Source organism: Gymnodraco acuticeps, unplaced genomic scaffold (genome assembly GCF_902827175.1).
Source record: "Gymnodraco acuticeps unplaced genomic scaffold, fGymAcu1.1, whole genome shotgun sequence".
Taxonomy (NCBI): Eukaryota; Metazoa; Chordata; class Actinopteri; order Perciformes; family Bathydraconidae; genus Gymnodraco; species Gymnodraco acuticeps.
The window spans coordinates 717,683-740,554 of NW_022989810.1; the positions used below are offsets into that span (position 1 = coordinate 717,683).

The 22,872-nt window shown below is 42.0% G+C and overlaps 1 protein-coding gene across 3 annotated transcripts in view; it reads left to right on the forward strand.

The window, feature by feature from the left end:
* Positions 1-22,872, forward strand: part of LOC117554069 (oxysterol-binding protein-related protein 10-like) — an 84,875-nt gene that overhangs the window by 29,541 nt on the left and 32,462 nt on the right. For all 3 annotated transcript variants that reach the window (XM_034228298.1, XM_034228305.1, XM_034228313.1), the window contains exon 6: positions 7,181-7,284. In XM_034228298.1, the coding sequence (XP_034084189.1) occupies positions 7,181-7,284 (104 nt within the window). The remainder of the gene's footprint in view (positions 1-7,180; positions 7,285-22,872) is intronic.

Consider the following 22,872-nt stretch of genomic DNA (forward strand, 5'->3'; position numbering starts at 1 on the left):
CCGTGACTTTTATACCTAGGCCCTCTGACCCCCCACTTCCCTCGAAAAAAAGAAGAGTTATTACATCACAGCGTATACTTCAGCGGAATATCAAAACGGCCCAGGGTGCAAAACACATCAATGACAGCGACCCTCTACCACACAAAACAACACCATTTATATAACCACCAGTGTTTCCCACAGATCTGAAATATACTTGGTGGGGGTTGAGGTGACGTGCAACAACATTAACATTAACCTTTCTGTTGGTCGCTTGTTAGCAGACCCTTCACGCGATGGCAGAGCGAACAGGTACAGGCAGGGCCCATAGTGATAGCCCTATAGTATAAATCTACTACCCACAAATAAACATATGGACATACTATTTAAAAAAAATGGAAAATGTATTTAGGAACCTATCAATGTGATTTTAAGTGGGGGTGGACCTCAAATCCTCTAGGGGGGTCCGGGGGCATGCTCTCCCAGTAAGTTGGAGTTAAATGCATCAGTCTGGTGCACTTTGAGGGGAAAATAAAGAGACTAGATCTATGGAAACACCTATATGAAACAGAACTGTATACATTTCAATACTCATACAATCATAAAATCATGGCCATAACCAATAACATCCCATTTCCAATATGAAAAAACATTGAAACTTGTTTATTTATTTATTTTTGGTAAATGTCTGTAAGTGTGTCTATGCTCCTGAATCAGCCTATCCTGTCTCCCTCCTCTCCCCCTGCTCCTCTTTGAGGCAGCAGCAAAGACTAGTTTTAGCTCTCAACAAGTTTGAAAAGTGTATCTTGCCTTTTTTCACCTAGTTAACTTTTTTAAAATGTTATTCATGCATATTTTACTAATCACTACCCCCTCAAATGGAAATATATGTTTACATAGATGGTGACCAAACCATTTGAGACCCACTGAGAACTTAGACTAAGTTAACTCTCTGAACACTCAGAGTCCTTTACCACACCTGGGGCCTCATTTATAAAGGGATATACGCTCAAAAAATGCCGTACGCCAGTTTCTATGCAATGTTTGCGATTTATAAAATACTAACTTGATGGGAAAACGTGCGGTACTCCACGCAAACTCTAACCCATGCGTACGCACTAAGCACAACAACGGGAGAGACGAGAAACTGCAACACCGTTGGCAGAAGGAAGAATGGAGAGAAATATGTGGAAATAATACCATCAATAAAATGTTACCTCTCATTTATCATATATGAAGAATTCATTTTCACACATTGATTAAAGCCAATTTTAAAATGATTAAACAAACGCCTGTTTGAGACTCCTCAGTGCACACAAAAACATAACTTGGAGAAATAAATAAATACGGATATGTTATTTAAAACCACCTCGAATATGTTGTGTTAATGTTATGAAATGTTTTCTCATAAATGATGCGGTAAGCAGGAGGACAGAATTGCGTCTAAACTGACGCCGTGTTGCATTTCTATAGGTTGTAGATACGAGCATGGTTTTATATACTATCACGTTTAATCGTGTTTTATGCCGTTTGCTAAGACTTGATAAGTCGCTCGTAAAACATAGGAGGTATGGAAACTAAGAACACCATATGTGGTCAATTGTACAGCTAATATAACACAACACATTAGTTGTATTTCCTTTAACTGGTGGATATAGAGTTGCTGCAGCGGAGACGCTGCGCACAGCTGATCGACAGCTGGGACACAAACCACCAAATACAAAAACATAATTCAGATCCAGTCGTCATGACTCAACTCCGGAGGGATTCCCCGATCACTTCTTACAGTTTCTCATCAAGGGGGGGTCTCCTGTCCCCGGTACAAACACACTGCCTGAGGAAGGCTATGTGTATTCTTTTTGTCATGAACCTTTTTTGGACCACTTATTTATTTATTCTGGTGACGATCCGACCTCCATGCTGCTACTCTGGTTCAAACGGCATCCACCAAACAATATGATTTATCTCCACCTCCCCAAAATAACCAAAATCTGACACGGTGTGAGATGTCTTTTTTAGCTGTTCTGTCGTCATTTCCTGCGATCTTCTTCATAAAGTCAGTCAAAATGAATGAATGGGCATTTCTTTGACTATTTATAGGCTAATATGGGCGTTACGTGAAGCCCGCAAAAGCTGCACCGCATTTCGAGTCGATTGTGATTTATAAAGGGAAACCGGCGTAGGAAGTGCTGTACGCACTTTCCTTGCCGGTACGCAATGTTTGGTGAATCGGAAAATGTCCTATTTTTTGGATTTCTACTACATAAGCAACTTTCCCACGTGATTCCTACGCACGGCGTTATAAATGAGGCCCCTGAGCTGAGGTTATCCCGAGCTTGAATGACACACAGAGACCAATCAAGGGCTTTGATTTATGATCTGTATGACAGTGGCCATGTTGGCAGGCCACATCATGTAGACAGCCAGTCGCCCTGTGTGAGGCAGGCCACTTAACATGCCAGGCCATCGGGAAATCCTCCGGTCCTCCCGATGGCCAATATGGGACTGGGTACAGGAGGCGTAGAGCAAGGGATCATTGTCCACAAGTTAATCGATCGCAGATGGCGTCGTGGTCACGGACGAATAGTTTTTTTTATTTAGTTTTTTTATTCGTGAAATATACTTGGGCGGCCATTAATATACCTGGCCCGCCCAAGTATATTCTATGTGTGTGAAACCCTGAACACCTATCATGACAGGGCACCCACAGCAAAGTAACAATTAAAAATGAATGAAGTAGGCCCGCATTGAAAATGACTTAGGCCTACCTTTGATGATCAAATCACTGAAACACAAAGTCCATCCTCCAGTCCTTTTGGATGAAGCACTTGCATTCAGCTGATCCTTTGCCACTCCAGTTTATCATTGTAACTCAATCTTGAAAATGACTCTGTTAATAATTTCGCAACGATGTCATCACTATCACTGAAGTGAGCCATCATGAACAAATTTATACTAATCATAAATCTATCGATCATAAATCTATAGATTAGATTTATGATTAGAAAATTATAAAAAGTAGGGTAGACATGTGGATATTATCCTGCTGAACAAAACGTGCATTTATCTAACAGGTTCGTTTTCCACAGACCTTATTTCCAGCTATTTTCCAAAATCCTATGGAGAAATCCCATTGCTTTTTTGTCGAGGGAAGCTATGCGCAGCTTACTTCCGGGTTTTAGGATGCGTCACTGCACCACTCTATAGAGGTTTCTCAATACTCAAATGTCCCCTCCTCGACTCCTCGGTCCTCCGGTAGTGACCTGGGCCCAGGAGTTCAAAATGTTTAATCCCTATCTAATCAGATCAGATTTGGATTTTGGAGAGTTCAAAACCAAAAAACAGGATTAGGATCACTTTGATATCCGATCAGATCAGGAAATCTAATCCAAGCTTTAATCTGGATCAAATCTTCAAAACGGGTAGTTCAAACCGACAACACAGGATTGGGATCAGTTTGATCCCAAAAACTGGATTATCCTGATCCCACCAGAGGGGTGGATTTCCAGTGGATTACCAGAGCAAATTGTACTGTACAATGTATTTTAAAATATGTTTCAATTTAAATTAGATGGCAAAGTTTGTTAACTGAAATAATACACAATTTTTTAGCCTTCATGGGAAATAGATTTTATTTTTTCCATTTTTGCTCACGTTTGTGGTGGCCTATTTTGTTTTCAACCAAATGTTGATGACATAAATGTTTATGCTCATAAAAGTATCACAACAAAGATTGTCAATCACAAATGTAATTTAGATTAAATTAAAAATATCTTCAACAAAAAAAAAGTCCATCATCTGTCATCACCTTTCAAAAGTAATTGCGGACAATAGATGTCTCTGCAATGTGGTCTCTTGTGTTCCTTGTATTATTTGTCATGTCCACAAAATGGCGATCGGTAGGATTAAAGCACTGATATTCAGGATCTAGTCATCTTGAAAAATCGTAATCTGGATCAGGGTGATCCTATCCTGAATTGCTTTGAACTCCAGGGACAAAATTTGGCCGACTTGTCTGATCCTGGATCACAAAAAATGGGATTTCAAAATCTGATCGGATCTGATTGAGATTAAAAGCTTTGAACTCTTGGGCCCTGATGACTCCTCCGCTGCTCCGGTACAGGGCTGCGGAGGTTTGTTGATACGGTTGATACATGTCGTCTTCTTCTGTTTGCTTTAACAGAAGCTACGTAGTTATGCAGCGCCCCCATGGTCAGTAAATGGAAGTACTACAAAGAATGCCAGTTAGTGCAATTTTATTTCACAAGTTTTGTTATACACAGCTCGGGAAAATATTACCGAGGTCCGGACCTCGGTGACCTCAATGGTAGATACGGCCATGCTGGGGGGCACCTACATTGGTTGTGATGGCAGATGACAGGGTTTTGTTAATCTTCACAAGTTGCTCTCTACTAGTGAGGAAAGCAGCATACCAGTAAATAAGGTATGGGTTTACTTCCATTTTGGCAATTTTTGACACCAAGATGTCTGCTTGTATTGTGTTGAATGCTGATGAGAAGTCTAGGAAGAGGGCTCTTGCATAGGTGTTGCGTTTATCTAAATGTTTAGTGATGATGTGAACCAGAGTGGCCACAGCATCTTCCGTACCGCACCCTTGTTTATAGGCAAATTGGTATGGATCCAGTTTGTTTTGTGTTGTACTGATAAGAAATCGGAGCAGAATTATTTGTTGTGATTTCATAATCACTGAGGTGAGGGCTATTGGTCTGTAGTCCTTGGGCCCTGCTGGATATTATTTTAGAAACTGCTTTCATCGCGACGCGATGTTTCCAGAGGGAACAGCTGTGAGGTCCGTGCAGAAAGCAGAGCAGTGTGTAAAATATATATCACTCAGTATAACAGGCCTACTCTCTTTATTTGCTTTAGTTTAGTAGATATCTACAAACAAAGAGTCAATATTTTTCTAAAACCATTTGGTGCTTCACATAATAAAATACACAACGGCTGTAGCCTGATTATGCTTTAGGAGCTGTGTGTGTGTGGTACAGTGTGTAGGTGTGTGTTGTACAGTGTGTAGGTGTGTGTTGTACAGTGTGTAGGTGTGTGTTGTACAGTGTGTAGGTGGATGTGGTACAGTGTGTGCGTAGATGCGGCGGACAGACGGGTCTCAGTTGGTTTGGTGTCCTATGCTTACTTTTAATAGCCTACTACTTGTAAATACAACATTTGGCCCGTAATTTCAATTCCCCATTTCAGCGACCAGAGAGATACGTAGTATCGAGGATAGGAGTCGAGGAGGGGACATTTAAGAATTGAGAAACCTCTTATAACACACTGGCATAGACCTCACAGCGGGCGGAACTTGTCATAAAGTCCGCGAAAATAAAGCCCACCCATTTAGAGGGAAGATATGATTGGTCAATTGTACTGTCATTTGACATTACTCTCTCGTTGAGTTACTATAGCGGGCCCTCTGTGAATGTAGAGAGGGACCAACAAGCCCTCCCGTCTTCACATAACTCGCAGAGACGGCATTTAACCCTTCACATTCCAACAGAAACTGAACAGGCAGATTCGAAGGATTTATTTCTTTGGAAATGTTATTTTAAATACAATTAGGCCTAAATCAAGTTATTTTGGTAAAACTAATGAAAATATTTTTTTTTAAATATTTTTTTTTTAAAAGTTTATTTTCTAATGTTTTCAAATATTATTAGAGAGGGCCCTGACGGCTCGCCACTGGGCAGCAGACTGTGTTAGAGTTTTACTCGCTACAGGGTGTACTTTGAGGGTTTTTGACTCTGCAGACCGTTTACATGCATAAAAACCTTATAAGTTATAACACACAAGGGGACGGGTAATAACCGGAAAAGCATGACATGGGCCCTTTAACAAATCTACCACCTCAGTTTATTTTATGTGCTAATTAAAATGTAATTGCAGTGCAGGCAGAATCAAGATAATAACAGAATACTTAATAAAACAAGGCCTTTATAGAATATCATGAAATGTTTGAGGCAAAATACATTTTTGCCACCAGTTTAAGGATAAGTCTTTGGAAGACTGCACTTTTTAAATGCCATTTAAGGGCGCTTAAAGTTGTTTTATATGACATTATCTGATACAGAAAATGCTAATTAAATGATGTGACCTGATTCCATTTTAATAGTTTTTAAAAGTGACACAAGACAGTGAGATTTATACATCACATGTTTTTACCAGCCGTCACAAAGATGCTGGTATTGTTTTTACCCTGAGTGTTTGTCAGCAGGATGTGGCCCTAGACCTCTGACCCAGAAAGTGACACAGAGGGGGTTTCGAATCCTTTGCCGGCTGTCTAAATCATGTCCATCTGTCAGTGGACAGATTTTGTCTCTAAAAAAATCCTATTTTATCTCGATAGTGCTACTATTGTACCAAAAAACTATAAAAGACATAAAAACACTAAAAGAACAAAAGTGCTTTATAAAGGTATGAATCATTATTTTAAAAGAAAAGCAGCAAACAGAAAAGTATTAAGCTTTGATGGTTAATTGGCACAGGTTCGCAGTTTTCCGGGAGTATGTTTCAGAATTATGGAGCATCAAAACTGAACAGTAAAGCAGAACAGAAATCAGACCAGAAACGTAGGTCTCGGGCGGCAGTGCTCTGAATCAGCGGCAGCAGCCTGATTTTTAAGCGAGACCTGTAAAGGACACTGGTCCAGTGGTCCAGTGATCGAGTCTTCTGAAGATAAATGCATGGACAAGTTTTACATTTACTGCTTTGACATGTATCTTTTAATCATACTCATAATCTTATGGTGACCTTGTAATTTTCCTAAGGAGGCTGTTGAAATTGAGCCATGATTTCTGTCCAAAAACAACAACCTTGAGTTAGCCTTTGTTTAACTGAAGATACTTCTGCCACATACAACAATGATTTGTGTAACGCACTTACTCGGTGTCCCTTAGTGAGATGGTGTATGGTTGATGTATAATTCCTGCTCTCCACAAGGTCAACCTTTGGAACTTGAACAAAATTGCTTTTATCTACTCCCACCCTTACGACAAATCATCAAATGTGCACACCCAAGGCGATAAACAATTTAAATGACACTATTCTAAAGTGTAATGGAAATGGGTATCATTTAAACAGATGTGTTGCCTTAAGTCTTAGCTTTGCGGTCCTCCTGCTGCGTTGTTGTTTTAAGAAGATTTGGAACATATTTTGGGCTAAATATTCTTCCTTTCCCCTGTAGATAGCTCTGCTGGATGGTCCAGGTCGCTTTCTGAGAAGCAGGGGAAAAATGTTGCATCCTCTACCCGGCCTTCTTCCCCTCAAACACACAAGGACCCTTCTGAGGTAATCCAAACCACATGACTCTATTGTTCTTCTCCTTGTTCTTTACGCTAATTTTACTTCACATAGTGGCAACATAATTCTAAACTCTATGAGCTGTTCTCAAAATACACATTTTCTCTCAACACTATGATTTTCTTGTTTGACCCAGTGATGGGTCGACTTTGGTTTGCTGACCAAATGATATTACATTGTTTTTCTCAAGCGTTGTATTACACTAAAGCACTTTTATCGATGTGTGCACTGTTTATATACAAAATATTGTATCTAGCCATCAGAACGTTTGTTAACAGGGGTCCTGGCAAATAGGCCTTTTCAAGCCCCACCTGTTCCTCATCGCTCCAATAAAATGGTAGGCCAAGCTTAACATTGCCAAATGTATCGTTCTATAACAGGGGTCTCCAACCTTTTTTAGTATGAGAGCTACTTTCAAAAAATAAAACAAGTCGTGAGCTACTTTTACTCCTCTTTTTTTTTCTTTTTTGCAGTGTATATATTTAGCACATTTGAACATTATGATATGCTTACCTTTAACCTTTGTGTGCTATTTGGGTCTATGGGCCCTGTTTTCAGTGTTTACTAAAAGAAAATGTATGCAATTTAATCATTTTAACAGTCCACTACCGCCCGTGAGGACCCAGGTTCGATTCCGGCCTGAGGTCCAAAACATTTATTTAAAATAATAATCTCCCGTTCATCGCGTCCCACCTATCACATAGACTCACAAGTATGGATTTGAAAGGGGAAAATCGGGGGTGCGAAAAGTCGCTAATAGAAATGTACAATGATGGATTTTTTAAGCGTCTGGAGAGTAACGATTTACTGCCATTTTGGCTAAACTTATTATACCGGCTTTGATCAGTCTGAGGTGAGGCTTAGGCACTCTAACAAGTATGGATCTGAAGGGAGAAATCGTCCGCGGGCAGAATGCAGGAACTTACATAGCAGCCCAGATTTTACGGCCCCTTTGATTGTAAGCAGACTCTTCATCACTCCGCTAGCAAGTCCCTATTTATCCATATTTCGGCCAGAAATGTTACATCCAAACAGATTCCTAACCCCAGTTAAATGGTTTGGAGGCAGAATCTCAGAGGCAAATTCTCGGATTTAGATCAATTGATGGAATAGCAGGAAACCATGCCAAAACTGTTAATCAGATCGTGGACTGACGGGCGGGATGTTAATGGATGTTATACAAAGCAATTGGCGTAAAGACTGATTTTATGGTGATGTGAATTTGTTTTTACGCCTGAAATGCTGTCACTGTCTTTTGGCTGAGGCGAGTGGTTCAATAAAAAGTGCCAAGAGTAAAGGTGATAATTGGCATCCTTTCATCTGATAAGGTTTAATGGCTGAGATATTTTTCCATTGGTGATTACAGTTGCTGATAGGGTTGAATAGTGTAAAGGAGGTGATCAAGGCAGTGTTCAGGGAAATGTAATGCATTTGGAGTCTTTTTCATTGTTGCTGTCAATGATAATGAAAAGCCCTTTCAGGATCTGTTATAGTTGATATATGGGAGTATGGTGTTTTTTTGCATAGTTTGATGGAAACATGGCGTTTTTTTATGTTAGTAGTGTGGTAGGTCTGGCCAATGCATCTGGCATCAACAATTACTTCATATGAGAAGTGAGGGCAAACAAATGTCTACTGCCACTTTAAATCTATAAATGTTGTGTGGATCTTAAAGTGTTTAATTAGATTTTCCCATGGTCCTTTGTGTGTTGCCACAGTCTGAGCAGAGTGACAGCTGGTTCATTTCTCTGGACCGTCCTCACCATCTCGGATTGAAACCAGCTTTCATTAGCTTCATGCAGACAGGCCTTCATCTTGCTCAATCATTTATATACTGATCAAATTAGACTTGGTGCGATCATACTGATACGCTCAGACATCATCATCATTTATATAAGTTGTCAAAAGTGTTGACATTCATTATATAGGATTTGGGGAGTAACAGATTACATGTATCAGGATGATCAGGATCAGATTACTGTTACATTCTAAAAATAAGGGATTACTAGCCGGATGTGTTAATAAAAAAACAAAAAAGAGCATATAGTGTTTGTTGCAAAAGGATCAGATGTTATCTCTTCTCTGTAAACTGTAATGTACTGTAGGCTAATACTTTAAAGGTCCCATGTCATGGCCATTTCTACTGATCATAATTCTATTGTTGAGGTCTACTAGAATAGATTTATATTGTGCAATTTTCCAAACTCACATTGGTTTCTCATACAGCATCTCTGTGTAGCATGTGTATTCACTATCTGTCCTAAACGGCTTGTTGGAGCTCCTGCCCCCCCCCTCCCTGTGAGCCCAGTGGCCGTCTGCGAGACAGCGAGACACAGCTAAACCCAGCCCGAAACACACACACACACCCACAGCCTGGCTGGGAGTTTGTGTGTGTGCTCAGGCTGAGTTCCGCGCTGTCTCGCCGACCCCACACCAGTGAGCCAGCTCACACTGTCCGCTCCTCGCAGCAGCGAGCCTCGCAACGTCCCGCCGAGTGTGTGTGTGTGTGTGTGTGAGGAAGTCCGCGGATTGGTCCAAACGTAACGGCTCCCCGGACGTAACCTAACTATACCCAAATACGTCACTGTACCCAAGAAGTAAACAATGGAAAAAGAGAAATCTCCAACGAGGCGTTCTGGGGCAGCATAGACAGGTATTTTCTGTGTTAGTGTTTTACTTGCTACAGGGTGTACTTTAAGGGTTTGTGACCGTTTACATGCATAAAAAGAGGGCCCCCGAGTAGAGGGCTCCGCCTGTGTTTATATAACAAGGGTTACCATACGTAACCCCTCGTTATATCTCCCACAGGCTCCGCCCTCTACTGGACTCTATAAAGTGGTGAAGTCTCTCCCCTTCCGGGGTACCTCCATGGGACCTTATTTCGGAAAAATCATGTATTGAAGTCAATGGAGAGAGAAAGATTATCTTTCGATCCCGTTTGAATTGTGCAACGAATTACACATATGATGTTTGTCAATTTAAAAGATAATTTTGCAAGTCAAAAAAATAAAAATGCTGCCTGGATAGACTGAATAACGCTGTCAGACAATCCACCCTGTCTCAGCCTGTCCGTCTCAGGAGCCAAGCCTGGAGAGGTTGGCCCAGAGTGGGTAACGCCCCGATTGCACCTGCCTCTTGAGACATCGCCCCCCAGAACTGGGGACGCGCCCAGGGCTGGCCCACCTTCATCTGTGTCATCTCTGAGTACCACGGCGCCTCGACGCAGTCCGGAGCCACTAGGATGACTGACAGACGTTCTCGCCTCACTTTCCCCAGGAGGGGGAGAATGAGACGCAGCGGTGGAAAGACGTAGAGCAGCTTTCTTGGCCATGGCTTGTGTGCAAACGCGTCCACCCCCAAGGGCGGGTCGTCGCTCAGAGCCATGGAGAACCACAGGGCACCGTGGCTGTTGCGCTGGCTGGCGAACAGATCCACCTCTGCTGTCCCGAACCGGGCCCAGATCCGCTTCACCACCTTCGGGTGAAGCGCCCACTCGCCTGGCAGGGGTCCGCCCCTCGACATGAGGTCGGCCCCCCTGTTCTCCAGACCCGGAATGTGGAGGGCTCTCAGAGATAACACCACCTCTGAAGCCCATAACCACAGTTTCTCCGCTGTGGTCAACAAAGCGGTGGAGCGGACTCCGCCCTGCCTGTTAATATATGCCACTGTGGTGCTGTTGTCGCTCCTGACCATTACATGTCTCCCCCGAATTAAGGGTTTGAAATGCTGGAGGACCAACACTACTGCCTATAGCTCTAGGAGGTTGCTGTGCCGTGTTTCTGTTAGAGACCATTTATATATATATATATATATTTATTTTTTGACAGGGACAGCGCACATTGATTGACATTTCTGTAAATGCGCCAGAGTTAGCCAACAGGCTATTTTTCGTCTGTAGTCCCTTGACAGATGCTGAAAGTCATCCTAAAAACAAAAATTCACTTCAAATAACAGGTAAATACAATCAGAAAAACAACATTCAACAGAGATGCTTATATTATGATAAAAGCATATATAAAAACATAAAAACTAAACTAAAATACATATTCACAAAGTAGACAGATCAGGTCAAGGCACATGTACAAACAGAGCGTTGTAAAGTGCAGATTGTGTCAGTGTTGACAGAGCTGACTTTCCACTAACCATGTTTTTAAGTTAGATTTAAATAAACTGCAGGTGTTTTGTTCTCTAATCTTTACTGGGATTGAATGAATGAATGAATGAAAACTTTATTACAGACTCAGGGTCCAGATAAAAGACAAGACATTCCATATAATAAATGACATACACAGCATAAAAATAATTCATAGTTTAAGAATAATTTAAATCAGTGTCCTACAAAGAGACAACTATACCAATGTCTCCACAGCTGTGATTGGTAGCGTGTAGTACTAAACCTTATGTTCGATAAGGCCAAAAGGATTTCATTATCACAGTCATTAAGCCGGCAAATACATTTATACATAAGATTTCTTAAAACAGCTTGTAGAGTATTGACTCCTGCAGCCACAAACATTTCACTTGCACTAGACCATCGAGGTCTCTTCAGCAATATTCTCATGGCATCATTATAAGCTACTTGAAGTTTCCGTAAACTTGCTTTTCTGTAGTTTGACCACAAATGTGCCGTATAGAGCGGTGTGCAATATGCTCTGAACAGAGACATCTTCACTCCATCTGTACATGCACCAAACGTACGTAAGAGAATGTTTGCTTGTGCATACATCATGCGGCATTGCCTATAAATATCTTCATCATCTGTCATTTGTTCTGTAATAAAGTGTCCAAGATATTTTAATTTATTACAGACACTAAGATTAATATCAGACAATTTAAAATCAGGAAATTTCAGACATTTATCCTCTTTGGTTCTAAAGATCATGACAGCACTCTTACTGGCGTTGTATTTGATGTCATGTTCCACACCATACACAGAACAAACAGCAAGAAGCTGCTGAAGACCAGCGCTAGTTGGACTCAGCACAACAAGATCATCTGCATACATAATATGGTTCACTAGAGTACTACCAATCCTGCATCCAGTATTATAGGCTCTCAGTCGCTTGGACAGATCATCAATATAGAGGTTAAAAAGAACTGGGGACATAATTCCACCTTGTCTGACACCATTGCTAACCCCAAATGGGGCTGATACCCTATTTCCCCATTTGACTTGCATAGTCTGGTGGCCATACCAGTAGACCAGAATTCTCACAATGTATTTGGGCACCCCTCTTTGACTCAGTTTAACAAATAACTTCCTATGATTAACACGATCAAAGGCTTTAGAAGCATCAATGAAACACATAAGAACTGATGAGTTCCATCCATCCATCCATCTTCTCCCGCTTATCCGTGGTCGGGTCGCGGGGGTAGCAGTTCCAGCAGAGAGCCCCAAACTTTCTTTTCTGATGAGTTATGACCTCTATATTTGTTGACAATTTCCTTTAAGGCGTATATACACAAGTCAGTGCCATGTTTAGCCTTAAAGCCAAACTGGTTATCTGTTGAGTTAATAAAGTCATCTAATCTGTCCAGCAGAATTCTTTCTAGGACTTTTGACAGTATGCTGGCTAATGCTATGGGCCTATAGTTGTCTAGGCTTCCCACTTTACCGGCTTTGTCCTTAATAACTGGCACCAACAGAACAGACAACATTGAGTCTGGTAACAAGCCATGACTCATAAAGGCAGTAAAGCAGATAGAAAGAAGAGTTGCACTGTTGTGCAGCTTTAAAATAAAAAGAAGATTGGCTGAATGAACTCTTCCTTAATGGAACAACGCAGTCTCCTCTTGTTGCAGCTCTTGTTGACCTAGTTACAGGTGTGCGTATGGTGATAAAATGTCTGAGCGGAGGTGAGGTAAAACCAGCGCCCACCTATAGCTCTCCTCAGGCAGGTCCCTCCCCATCCTGTTCCGGATGCGTCCGTTAACACTGTGATGTAGGAGGTCACCCGTCCCAGTGGAGACCCCCTCCAGAGGACCCCAGAACCGGAGGTTGCCCTCCACTGAGGGGGGGATGATCACCAGACGCCGTTTGTGCCTCTTGGGATCGAAACGCAGGCTGGAGAACCACCTCTGCAGGCGACGCATACTGTATGCAGTAACCCGAGCGGGACCACAACGTGAGCAGCCACCATGAGACCCAGAGTCTGCATGACAGTCAAAGCTGTCACTGTTGCCCTCCTGTCGCAGTCTGCAAATTGCCCGAATTAAGGATGCCTGTCTGCTCTCGGACAGGGTGGCGCGTAGCCTGCCTGCATCGAGCACCACTCCCAAATACAACGCCTGTTGGTGAGGTATGGGGGTGTTCTTCTTCCAAATGATCTTGGTTAGGTGTAGGATCAATTGGGCTGTGCAAAACATTGCCCGTTCCCTGGACCTGGCCATGACTATGACTATGAGGTCGTCCAGATAAAAGAAAACTCTCATGCCACGGGCGCGCAGTGGCTGGAGCGCTGTGGCCACACATTTGCTGAACGTGCGTGGGGACAGGGAGTAGCCGAACGGTAGTCTGTTGTACTCGTAGGCTACACCCTGGAAGGCAAAAGGCAAATACTTTCTATGTTTTGGAGCAATCTCGACATGAAAGTAAACGTCCTTCAAGTCGATGGTTGTGAACCAATCCCTGTTTTATAGTTAACATCTGGAATTTTCTGCGTGCAATGTGGAGATTCAAGCTGCGAAGATCCAGAACGGGCCTGAATTCGCCGTCTTCTTGGGAACCAGGAAGTACAGGGAATAGTGCCCCTCCTCTCTGTCTTGAGTGTGCACGGCAGAGACTGCCTGTTTTTGCACCAGGGCCTGAACCTCTGCCGAGAGGAAACCTATCTCCCCTCGGGATGATAGCTTTACCTCTCTTATGCCTGTGAACGGAGGAGGGATGCTGCAAAAATGGAGTGAATAACCCAGTCTCAGCGTCCTTACCATCCACTCCGTTAACACACAGCTGTGCTTTCATTCCCCATAACACTGCGTTAGGTGATGTGCAATCAGCTGTGGGGCCCCAGCGATAAAGCTGTGGTACTCTCTGGTGACCCGTCCCGCCGCAAAACTCCCCGCGAAGGGAAGCTCTGCCCATGGGGGGTCGACACAGAGAGGGCCGACTCTCTACTGAGGTCCTTGAGCGCACCGTGGCGCGCTCTCCTGGGAGCGCTCGCTCCCAGGAGAGCTGCCATGCATTCACCCAAGCAGTGAAATGCATCAAGCGGAATTTTTACACTCGGCGTTATGTGTTTCCTAACCCTGCTACGCCGGCCATAATGTCCCTGTACCCGCAGAGCGCGGTTTATCACTCTCACCCGCGCATGCCCACTAGCTGCCTCCTTTACTGGAGTTACAACCGGGGCAGCGAGTGGGGAATCTGTACGGTCAACATTATGTGGCTGTGTGGAAAGTAAAGACACTCAGACTGGGATACAAGCAATCTCTTTTATTTGTATTAAAAGACGATCGCGTCAACACAGTGGGGTCAAATAGGGAGGAGGCGGGATTCGCCCGTGCATCCAGGCGTTGCAGGCCGGAAGCGGGCCCAGGTTTGCCTGCCACCTGGTCGGACCCCAGGCACTCGATACAGCGGTGGTGGAGGTTGGCGCCTGCAATAACTCCCAGGCACGACGGGCAGGGTCGTTGCTCCAGTAATGGTGAGCCCATTTTATTTTTCTCTTTCCGTCTCTCTTCACTCAGTTGTTCTCTTGCTTGCTGAAGAGAAAGGGATGACAGTCAGGAGGTGAGGCCTCCTTTTATGCGGTGAGATGCGCGCACATTTAGGTAGGCCCGCCCCGGGGCCGGCTACGTCTATAGTCTCAGTGGATGAATGCTTGCATGATATGATCAAGGGGAGTACCCATAGAGTCCAGTAGAGGGCGGAGCCTGTGATAGATATAACCAGAAAAGCATGACATGGGACCTTTAAGTGTGAATCTGCTTTTTTTATTTAATCCGCGGTTTTCACTTTCTTTGGTTCATTCGTTCTTTTTTTATTCAGTAAGTGAACCTATACATTCATAAGATTGTGTGTGTGTGTGTGTGAGCTTAACTGTGTGTATTAAAACGGAACATTTTCTGATTTTATTTTTGCTTTTTTAAACTGTAGTATGTGCTCATGTGTTCCAGTGTTGGTGTATAGGCTACTGTCTGAATATGCTTAATGAAAGGTATCTTTTCCTATAAACAAAATCTCTGAGCAGAGACATTTTTGATAATAAATATCTTGGTTTCTTCTTTCCAGATCAGGTTACTACTGGTAACTAGTAATTATAACCGAATACATTTTTATAGTAACCCCCCATACATCTACCACTCCTCTCATGCAGCTCAGTGAAACAGAGAGGAGTGTCTCTGTTATTTCCTCGTGTGGAGGAGCAGGGCAGTAAAGAAGAGCTGTACACGGCTCTGCCAACACCATTAGCTACGCAGTAAATATCACTTAGAGGAGAGGAGGACAGCGCCATATAACACCTAGATTGTGTGTGTGTGTGTGTGTGTGTGTGTGTGTGTGTGTGTGTGTGCCTTCTGCTTTTCTCCATCTCTTTTTTTCTCCTCATTTAATTTCTAACACAGTATTTTCTTCAAACAGCAGGGGGCGCCACACAGCACATCCTGTATGTGCATAGTTCCGTATGGTTGTCCATCTGTTCCTCCTAATATTTCGTTTTTTCTATGAATTCATTTTTACATTATGAAAAATAATATAAAAAGGCTTTATTTTATCTAGATTTCAGCTGAATCTTTGCTGAAGTTTTGAAACCCATGTAATTACATTTAGTAGCACAATTTATCACAGGGAACTGCTGGCTCCACCACATTATGTTGTTTAATTCTGGTCCCCATATCAGATCTTGTAAGACAAGGAAACGGCTGATTATCATTTTCAAAATGATTTAACAGGACGTTATTTATATAGACCATTATCACAAATGACATTTGTCTCAGGTTTTTTTTTACAGTGTGTACAGTAAACAACACCCTCTATCCCTAGACCCTCACAGTAACAAGGACAAATTCTCCAAGACACCCCATGATTAATAAAAAGAAAGACATCAGGGCCCAGATACTGGTACTTTTAATCGTACTAAGGCCATTTTGGCTTCCTGTGCCACTCAGCAACTTTCTTGGGATTTAACGGGGTCCCGCCTCCGACTCTGTATCCAGTTCTCTTCATACATCCATGCAGGCAATTCATCGTTAAACATCCACCCTATAATTAAGTGAGACAGTTCGGCTCAAACTTGGGGATTAGTTGGTAAGCAGTGGAACTGACAATTGTTTTCTTTTTTTTCAAGATTTTTATTACATTTTATACATAAATGCAGAACAAACATATACAGGCAGCAGCAGACCCTTTACCCTGGCGATCATAATTTCAAAGGCCACAGTCTCTGTCATGAGTTTAAGCCATTCTGTAAACTCTGGCTTATGTGGGCTCTTCCAGTTGCGCAGGATAAGAGTAACCTCCATGGAGTATATGTGCCAATTTTAGTGCTTGTAACCACTTGTGAAAGATTGCCCTGATAATATTCAATGTTCAATATTATCTGCAGCACTAATTGTTAAGAATCATGGAAAAAGGTAGGACCCAAATGCAGACTACAAAATGGTAAAGGTTATAAACAAAAGCGAGCTTTATTTAAAAGCTGAAAAAACACAAAAACATGGCATGAAAAACACAGGTAGCACAAACACACAAAACTGACCGGGACCAACAAGGAGGGAGACAGGAGAGACTAACAAGAAGCGTGAGGGAGGACAAACAAACAATGACCTGACAGGGGAACACAGGAAGAGACAAGACTAAATACAGGGAGGGGTAATCACGAGACAAGAAACAGCTGGGCAGGGGAGGCAGAAACACAAGGGCCACAGGTGAACACAATTAGACAATCAGACACAGCAGGGAAACTAACGACAGGATAACAAGACACAGGTGGGAACAGAACAGCAAAAATAACACCCAAAACAAGACAGACTAAACTAAAAACGTGACATGACATTAGGATTGTGACACTAATAAGCCTGGCAGCTACAATAAAACCTGTTAAAGTCAGTCTAAGTTCTGCTTTAGTAAGGCCTGGTGGCACAAGAGATTTGTCCCCCAGCAAACAGAACCGTGGCGATTCTGGTAGAGGTTTTCTGAGCCACCCTTCAAGGTTTTTTAACCCTTGGGCAATCCCATAGCATAGACTCTATGCTATGTTTCTTCATGCTCTATGCCATAGAGCATGAAGAAATGTGCCCATTTCTCTATTACATTTCCAACATTTATTTTCCTGAGTTAAGCCCATTTTAAACAATTTCAGGGGTGTAAAATAATATCTATGCATTACATTACATTACATTACATTGCATTTAGCTGACGCTTTTATCCAAAGCGACTTACAATAAGTACATTCGACCAGGAAGACACAACCTTGAAGAAAACAGAATCATATAAGTACATCAGGTTTCATAGAGCCAAACATTTCAAGTGCTACTCAACTGGCTTTAGATAAGCCAGTCCTTTATTAGTATAAAAGTGCTTCGTTAATAGTTCTAACGCTGGAAGTGGAGTCGAAAGAGATGAGTTTTCAGTTTGCGCCGGAAGATGTGCAAGCTATCTGCTGTCCTGATGTCAATGGGGAGCTCATTCCACCATCTTGGAGCCAGGACAGCAAACCACGTGTTTTCGCCGATGGGAACTTGGGTCCCCCTCGCAGCGAGGGCGCAGCGAGTCGTTTGGCTGATGCAGAGCGTAGTGCACGCGCTGGGGTGTACGGTTTAACCATGTCCTGGATGTAGGAAGGGCCAGATCCATTCGCAGCATGGTAAGCAAGTACCAGTGTCTTGAAGTGGATTCTAGCAGTTACCGGAAGCCAGTGAAGGGAGCGGAGGAGCGGCGTGGTGTGGGAGAATTTAGGAAGGTTGAAGACCAGACGAGCCGCTGCATTCTGGATGAGCTGCAGAGGTCGGATGGCACATGCAGGTAGACCAGCCAGGAGGGAGTTGCAGTAGTCTAGGCGTGAGATGACGAGAGCCTGGACCAGAACCTGAGTCGCTTTCTGAGTCAGCTGGGGACGTATCTTCCTGATGTTGTAAAGCGTGTATCTGCAGCAACGGGTTGTAGCAGCGATGCACAATTTTATAATGGAAAAACTTGCTTCTCATATCCCTTGTAGCCCAACCTACATTCGAGACTATATCCTGCAATACAGTAGATCCTTCCTAATCTCACTACCAATATCTTTTTGCCATATCTTTCTCAGGGCTTCACATAGTCTACTTTGAATATGTGACATTTTTCTATAGAATAGTGAGGCAGAGTGTAGAGTATGGGGAGAATTTAGAAACTCTTAAATCTTATTCTCTTCTTCCTCATCCCTTGTCAGTCCAAATTCCAAACCAACGCTGCTCCTCAGCTGTAGATATTTCCTTAAATCCCCTTTATCAGTCAAGTTAAATTGTTTCTTAAGGTCCTCAAATGACATAAACAAGCGGTCTCTGTAGAGATAATTGACACAACAAGTCCTCCAACTCATACGACCAAATGGGCCAATTGTTCAGGCCCTTATTACGACCAAATATGTCGTTTGTTCAAGCGCTTAATACGTCCTTTAATTACGTTTTAAAGTGTTCGCCTTCTAGTGCTCCCGTTGAATGCAAACGTTACAGATGGTCGTTTATTCACAAATAACCCTCTCTGTAAAATCCTAAATTGTAGGATAATTTGGCCATTAAAACGCTTTTTGATTAGATTTCTAGCGAGAAGTGTATATTCTACTTTTAGAATCCACGTCCAGTCGATATGTAGGATCTATAGTTTGATAGATATTACGAAGATGATTTGAGGTATGCGGCAGCCTCCATGTAAAGTTACGGGTTGGAAACAGTATTTCCGGTCTCAACGTTTTCATAATAAAACCAATGATCTAACAGTGATATCTGCAGTACTCATCAACTAAAAAACATCAGTTTATCCTTGTTATTTATACGACATTTATTGGTTCAAATTGTGTACAATGCTTTTGTGTTTTTCCCATAGGTTTTTCTCTTTCGATTCTGAGAGACACCTTTCTTTTTTCGGAGGTTTTGATAGGCTAAAATATCGATTGTTTTAGCCGCAATGCATATCGGGATATGATGTTTATATATGAAATCGGAAGAAAAAAAATTCTAAATAAAATACTTTATTCCGAGTGTTCTTGCTTTTCTCTTTGAAAGTCATCACATAACGGCATTGTAATACACGGTTCGGCTGCATTAAATATTACATATCTGCCGTAGATATTTATTTATAGAGCCCTGATCAGAAGACCTTTTGACAAACTGTAAGAAATGCCGCCAAAACTGAATACGTGACGTGGATCATAAATATATCAGCAATTAAACAACATCTTCCATTTCTTTTCACACAATACGTCTCCTTGCAGTATCAACACTAATTCGGCTGACTTTTATATTTGATCCAATTGGTAGAGGCTATATTTACACCATAACGGTGCACAGCTGATAGAAAGGGAATTTTTTTGTAGTTTTTAAAGATATTATTTACTACCTTTCAAACTCCTCATGCAGTTGACTGTTACAGGTCTATAGAGGTTCATGGTACAATGCATAAGCTTCACATCGAGAGACTGAAACTGTATTTTCCTTTACCGTTCTGTTTTAATTTCACAATAAAGTTAATAGTCATATTATGCTTGATATTATTATGTTTTATTAACTACACCACTGGTTTTTTAACCCGCACCTCCTAGTGGTTAAAGCACATTATTGAATTTAGTTGTTGAATACGTTTTATTTGATGAAAACATTTAAATATTAAGAGTAGCCTACTTTGACGGAGCGGATCACAGAGTGACTGACTCCGCCACTGACAGCCGACACACACACACACACACACACACACACACACACACACACACACACACACACACACACACACACACACACACACACACACACACACACACACACACACACACACACACACACACACACACACACACACTCACCACACACACACCAAACATTTCCTGCTCTCTTCCCTGAAATGAACCATACAATTTATTATTTATTTTGCGTTTGTTAATTATGGGGAATGATTATGTTAAGAGGTAGTTAACCTGTTTATGTTTGGGTCAGATTTTTATGTTGACAATGTGGTTTGGAGTTTAATTGTGTCACCTGTTGACGGTAAGCCTGGTGGGAGGGGCTATGGGTTCAAAAGGGGTGGGGTTTGGCCCTGGAAGTGGTCACTCGGGGGAATGTTGCAGTGAAGGCAACAGCTGGGACGTGTTCGAGAGATCGTTGCAGAGAAGGCAACAGTAGAACACGTTTACTCTCCGTGAGTGATGGACGGCCTGATTTGGACGTTTATTTTGTTTGTTTAAGTTGTGCTGGTTCGCAATTTTTTTTGCTGCTGTAATTAAAGTTTTGAAGCTTAAATCAACCGACTGGGCCAGTGTTTTCTCACGGACAAATAGAACCCCGTCACACCTACATACAAAATTGGGGGAAAGTAGAAGGCATGATAGAAATATAGAATAGAAAAGATCAAGAAGATACTGTAGTGATTTCTACAATAAAACAGTTTAGTGCAGGACGTTCAAAGATATTAACAGGAGGATGTGCAAAACAGACAAACTAATAAGGCTTTATTTAAACATTAAAGAATACTTTAAGTTAAGGTCTTCTTTTGAATAAGAAAAAAACGTTGGGGTTATCCACAGATAAATATGAAGTCTGACAAAGTACTTAACGTCTAATATATTGCATAGTCTATTTTGGCATTTGACAATCACCTTCCCTGAATTTGACTCAGGTGTAACTAAAGTCTGATTTAAGGGTTGTTTATATTTCACATCATTAATCAGAATCTGCAAAGTAACTAAAATAAATGTAGTGGAGTAAAAATACCAGGTTAACCTCTGAATTGTAGTGGAGTAGAACAAAGTAGTATGCTGCTGTAACAAAAACATTTCCCAACTTGGGATAAATAAAGTATCTCTTATCTTATCTTAAGATGATCGATGGCTACTGCCATATTTGCAAAATGTGCCTCTGAACCTTGACAAGTGCATGTTTCAGGCTTATCAATGAACAGCAGGAGGGGTCACAGACATAAGACCAGCTGTTAAATAAAGCTCTTCTGACCTTAGGTGTCATGTGGGTATATTAATTCACCCATTTATTAATTATATGTTTTAAATTTGATAACACCACTGTGTTTCTTATCCCCTAAACCTCCAGGGTGTACACAGTTTAATACTGGCAACTTCTAATTGTGGGAAATACGAAAACGTGTTATAAAGAGACGTGCCATAGAACATGTTGCGAAACACACAATAGCCAGCATGTGTAGTTCTGGGGAGCCGGGGGCTGGACCCGTCCAATTCCAGTTTTGGAAAGTCTGCCGTGGTTCCATTCCATTTCATAGAGCTGCGACGCTCAGCGTGCCACGCCAACATCCAATCACAGGGCTTGGTGACTAATCACGGGGTTTGTAAAGCAAGGCGGATGTTGTAGTCCCAAACGATAGCTGGGGATTCTGGGTAGTATAGTGTCTTCGGAAACTGTAGTGTCTTAACTCCGAAAAAACTATTTGTTTCTCTGAATCGAAGGTTAAAAGCACAAAAGCATTGTACACAATTTAAACCAATCAATATTGTGTAATTAACAAGGATAAACTGATGTTTTTTAGTGGATGAGTAATGCAGATATCACTGTGTAATCATTTGACAGTGAGGGGAATATATCCGGTTTTATTATGAAAACTTCGAGACCGGAAAAACTGTTTTCACCCATGCTAACTTTACATGGAAGCTGCATACACGTTATCCTGGCGAGACCTCAAATCTTCTTCCTAATATCTATCAAACTATAGATCCTACACATCGACCGGAGGTGGATTCTAAGAGTACTATATGCACTTCTCGCCAGAAATCGAATCAAAAAGCATTTTAATGGCCAAACTATTCCACAATTTAGGATTTTTCAGAGAGGGTTATTTGTGAATAAACGTCCCTCCGGAGCGTTTGCAATGAACGGGCCGGGAGCATGTTGTTTCTTACACGACTGCTAGAGCACCTCTAGCGGTCGTGTAAGAAACAACATACACTTTAAAACGTGTCTCTGGGTCGTAATAAGGGCATGAACAATCGGCCTATATGGTCGTCTTTTGAAGGAGGACAGGCTGCATTGACAACATGTATCCCTTTCGCCAACCATGTATGCCATAAAAATACCTTTTTCCCTATACAGATTGAGGGGTTGTTCCATATGGAGGAGTACATTTGTTTGTATTGTGAGATGCCCAAAATCTTGTGTGCCCTTGCCCAATGGGAATGTTGTAAAATCAGATTTCCTCCCTCTGCCTGTTTTGCTGCGTTTTTCTGGGATAACAGTTCAACGACCTTAGCCGGGTCTGATAGAAATTACTTTTAAGTCTGAATAGGGCATATTCAGCTTTCTTGTTATATATTTCATTTATTTGAAATTTCAAATCACAGATCTGTCTCAAAAGTAAGTCAGTGTGCTTCTCAGATAGTGTTTTCTCTAACCCTTTAAAGGGGACCCATCATGCAAAATGCACTTTTGTAC